Here is a 4,712-nt window from a genome sequence, read left to right as displayed (position 1 = left end):
GCCCACGCAACCCCTAGGCGCAACCAAGGGGTGGCCCGCGCCTAGGCATGGCGTGGCCGCCTCCTAGCACTTCTTTGTCTGCCCTCTGGACTCTTTGTTTCGTCCAATTTCGAGAATATTTCCTGTACAACTTTTCTAAAATACAAAACAACAGAAAACAGGAACTGGCACTGTGGCATCTTGTCAATAGGTTAGTTCCGAAAAATGCATAAAAGTGCAATGAAGTGTAAACAAAACATATAGAAATTGGTGAAAAACAACCATGGAGCATCAAAAATTATAGATACGTTTGCAACGCCGCTCCCCACCTTCTTTCCTAGGTCTCCCTCGAGCAGTGCGACTCCGGAGAGCCCAAACCCTAAAACAAAAAATGCCCCAGATCCACTCGACCCCTAGCCGCTGCCGCCATCGGCACGGTGGTGGTGGAGCCTTGCCGCCAAAGGCGGTGGGCCGGGAAAGTTCTCCGCACTTCTATGCGCGATGATGCGGAGGCTCCAGGGGTTAGACATAGGGGCAGTGAGGGCGGCTTGGTGGCGGCGGCGCTCGTGGGTGCTGACCAATCTGCACGGCCGCAGGGCAGAGAGCGGAACGGTGGGGGCGTCTGCGATGCTTTCGCGACCTAGGCATCAGATTTGGAGGCCGATGGCTCGATCTCCTCTCCTCCGCTCTTTCTCTGTCGAATTCAGGCAGGGTTAGCCCTTCGTCCACCTAACCTGTGCCGGGTGGGGATGTTGCGCGCATGGGAGCCATCCGACCGAGGATTCCAGGAGAAATCCTTGGTTGTCCTTGTCCACCCCTACGATGGCAACGCATGGGGCGCCACGACGCTCCTTGGAGGTTCCCTCGCGATCTTCTTGAACTGGTTGTGTCCCAGTTGAAACCCTAGGCCCCTGGGCCGGACAGTGGCGGCGTTTCTGCGTCGCAAGCTTCCTGAAGCATCTATCTTGGGACGAGTTTCTCCTGTGTTTGTTGAGTTCGTCATTTCTTGTTCGGCGGCGTGAGTTTGTACGACCATGGATCCCAATAAAGTTGTTGGCTCGTTTTTCTGCAGGCATTCTTTCGTGGTTGCTTGACGGTTGTACCCATGGCCGCGCGGCTTGCCGGCGGTGCATCCACCTCAAGCCTGGGCGAGGGGATAGGGTTCCCCTCCGGGAGCCTACGAGTCATGTGTGGCGCCAAGGCTCAGTTTGTCTTCCCTGCGACCCTGCGTGCGGGCTGCTCCTTCCTTGCGGATCGTGGCGATGTACCTAGTCTGTTCAACTACAGATCATCCCGTTTTCAGAAGTAGGTAGCTTTCTTCGATTGGTGGCCTTCCTAGGTGACCTTGAAGTTCGGCGACAGTGATGCCTGGCAGCTGTTCTGCACTCAGGGTTGTTTGTAGGAGATGGGTCTCCCTGAGCTAGTCTGATTTGTGTTAGATGTGTTTGCTCCTAATCTTTGTGCTTGTTTCTTTTTTGTAAGCTGTGTTTCGGCACCCTTGTGCTCGTGTTGTGTGTGGCTGAATTAATTTTAAGCTGGGCTTCACAACATGATGTTTAAAACATATCATTTTTTTTAGAATTCACTCGCACTCTATACCGCACCGTGTTACATAACTGACTATGTTTAGATTTGTTTTCAGATTTTTTAAAAACTTATAAATATACTTTTTGATTTTTTTTTAAAAAGAGATCATCGGGGAGCTCGGGAGTGAAAGACCCTTTTGGGGAGCCACGGTTCAAGCAATACGTCTATCCAGCAGCTACCGGTCAATCCTGTATGCATTTCTGGAGTAAAAATTACTTATTTCCAGTAAAAATCACTCACGAGATGAAAGCCGCCCAAAAAACTGTTGGTTAAGTCCAACCTGACAGTACCCGCAAAACAGAATGTCCAACCTGACAGTACCCGCAAAACAAAATGTCCAACCTGACAGTCAATCTGGACGACACGGCCTGTCACAACGGTGGGTAAATTCGCTATATAGCATTCATCAGCTCCCAAGTGCAATGCCGCCATGCCGGTGTTTCTCTCCCTCGGTTCCCTCCTCGAGTAAACATTTGGGACTTGTATCCTCAAGCCGCTTTCCCAGGAGCTATAGCAGATCGAGAGCCGCGACATATCGCCTGCTAGCTGCTGAATTACAAGGTCAAATCCTCCTCTCTGTTGGTTGCTGCAACGCATTGCCAATACGATTCAGGGGTTTGAGCCCTTGGGTCTCTGTAGGTTGCGATGTGTTCATAGACTTTTCTCTTCTCGTTCCGTGTGTTGATACTCACATGATGTGAATTGTGAAATAGTGCCCCCTTCCCTTTTGTATATGTGCGAAGATCCGTTTTATCCTTCTTTTCTTTTCTTTTCTGGTTTGCTTGCTGATATAATTCGAGCGCGTGCTGTGTGTACGTAGGATTGCGCAGGAGAAGAGAGAGCTACAACGGGTGTTGTTTCCTGAATCCAGTCGACAGCCGAATCGATGAGGAGTCAGGACAGGTACAGATATGGCAAATTACAAGGAAATACTACAAGGAACGCATTGTCCAACGCAATTACTAGCACTAACTAACAGATATAGAAGGATGGACCTGCAGGTCGACGTGATGCACACATGACTGAGTAGCACTAGCAGGTGAACACATTAATTCAGCATCTTGCACCACATCACTTGTGTCTTTGCAATTGCAATGCATACAGATCCTCGTAATTTTTATCGCATAAGCGTCTAGAGACCGGTCACTAGATCGAGAAGCAATTACTGGAGTACCAATAATCTGCTCATGATCAACTTATTCGCTAGCCAACTGATTGGTGGTTAATTACCACTTAACAGTACATAAACCATGAATACCATGCGACACCTTACAGTTCTGAGATCGTCACTCGTCAGCTAGCGTGCGCCACCCTGATCGTTCTTCGCATCCTTGTGATCAGCTGCGTCGCCCTCGGCGAGGTAGCCGTTGAACTGCTTGTCGCTGATCAAAGAATCGAGGAACGAGGTGAACGTGTCGTCGTCCACCATCGGAGACACCATGACGTCGTCGAAGCGGCCCCCACGAGCAGCACCACCGTACTCAGCAATGAACTGGTCCTCGAATCCGTCGAAGCCGTGGGCGTCGAGGCTCATCGTTGCTGCGAATGCGAAGTCGTCGTCGCCTCCGTCCGCTGGGCTGTCACGTCGGTCGCATCCGGTTCCAGCTGCCGACGAGGTTGGTTGCACTGCTGGCGGAGGCGGAGGTCGCGGCGGTTCGATCGCCGCTACCGTCTTGTCAGCAGCAGCGGGAGCGGACGCGGCAGCGTGGGAGCGACCAGCCGCTGCCGTCTTACCAGCAGCAGCAGCAGTCGGCAGCGGCATGTGCGTCCGCGGGTCGAGGCCCTGGGAGATGAGCTTCTTGCTGAGGTGCGAGTTCCAGTAGTTCTTGATCTCGTTGTCCGTGCGCCCCGGGAGCCTCCCGGCGATCAGCGACCACCTGCATGCATGCGTGCACATCCATCAATCCACCGAAGTTCCTCGGGCGCATTTTGGAGACGGCATTTCAGCGAGCTAGTTGCACGCACGCACGCACGCACCGGTTGCCGAGGACGCGGTGGAGGCGGAGGATGAGGTCCTCCTCGTCGTCGGCGATGGGGCCGCGCTTGATGTCCGGCCTGAGGTAGTTCATCCACCGGAGGCGGCAGCTCTTGCCGCACCGCAGCAGCCCCGCGCGCCGCGGCAGCGTGCGCCACCGCCCCTCCCCCTCCCGCTCCACGAACCGCGACAGCAGCTCGTCCTCCTCCGCCGTCCACGGCCCCCGCTTCAGCGGCGCCGTCTGGCCGTCCGCGCTCCCGGCTCCGCTCTGCGCCGGCGGCTTCCGTCGTGCCATCGCGATCGGTCTCTGCTCCCGTACGTATACGAGGGGAGATAGCTAGCTAGCCTTGGACTTCGGCTCCTCGCTCGGCTGCTTTCAAGACGAATGCTTTCTTTCTGTTTGTGAGAGGGGTTTGCTCGCCTTTCCCGCCGTGCGCCGCAGCGCCACCTCCCCGGAGAGGCAACGGTCGGTGGGGTGGTTTGTCCCTATTGCGCGGCGGTCTGTTCCGTTTTCGGAAACGGAGGAATTTCGCGGCGATTTGCGGATTGGATGGCACCGTGTCACGCTCAGGCACTACCCGATCGGGGGCAAACCAGAGGAGGCGGATAATGGTACTGGGTACCTCCAAATTCAGAATGTACCGCAACCATACAACGCACTAGGCCTCTCCAATCTGATGCGATTATTACTTTGAGTCTGTTAAACCTAAGTCGGCTGGCTAGCGATTAGGCGACTGAGATTTAATAAATCTAAGTCGGCTGGCTTCTTCAGCGTTTGTTACTCCAGTAAATTAGCTTCATTACTAATAGATTGGCTTAACTTAAGGTCTGCGGGGCCCTTCAGTCTGTTGCTCTTTTCTTTTCTTCCCGTATATCATGCCAACTTGTAACATACGGGTTTTATTTCTTCTTCGTGTCTTAGGCGTGCCTTCCGTGGCAGTGAACGAGTGAGTGTCTAGAAAAATGTCCGTTCTCAGCTAAGCAAACAGTTGCAATCCACGTGTATTTTTTAATTGTAACCTATATGCCACAAAAAAAATATCAGTTGCGACTCACGGGGCAATTGAAATAATATCCTTTGCGACTCATATGCAATCGAAAATATCAGTTGCGACTCACATGTAACTGGAAAAATCTCCGTTGCAACCCACATACAACTGGAAAACCTCAG

At 53.0% G+C, this 4,712-nt stretch overlaps 1 protein-coding gene across 1 annotated transcript; it reads right to left on the bottom strand.

Moving 5' to 3' along the window:
• Positions 1-2,863: 2,863 nt before the first annotated feature.
• LOC124662743 (transcription repressor MYB5-like) lies at positions 2,864-3,836 on the bottom strand. The gene is made up of 2 exons (XM_047200545.1): positions 3,544-3,836; positions 2,864-3,443 (listed from the first exon to the last, which is right to left on the bottom strand). Exons 1-2 carry the CDS (start codon positions 3,834-3,836, stop codon positions 2,864-2,866), a joined length of 873 nt encoding a protein of 290 aa, XP_047056501.1.
• Positions 3,837-4,712: the final 876 nt, after the last annotated feature.

Source organism: Lolium rigidum, chromosome 6, assembly GCF_022539505.1.
Source record: "Lolium rigidum isolate FL_2022 chromosome 6, APGP_CSIRO_Lrig_0.1, whole genome shotgun sequence".
In the NCBI taxonomy this organism is placed as follows: Eukaryota; Viridiplantae; Streptophyta; class Magnoliopsida; order Poales; family Poaceae; genus Lolium; species Lolium rigidum.
Note: the sequence above shows the minus strand (reverse complement) of the source record. Positions and strands in the feature narration are given on the sequence as shown.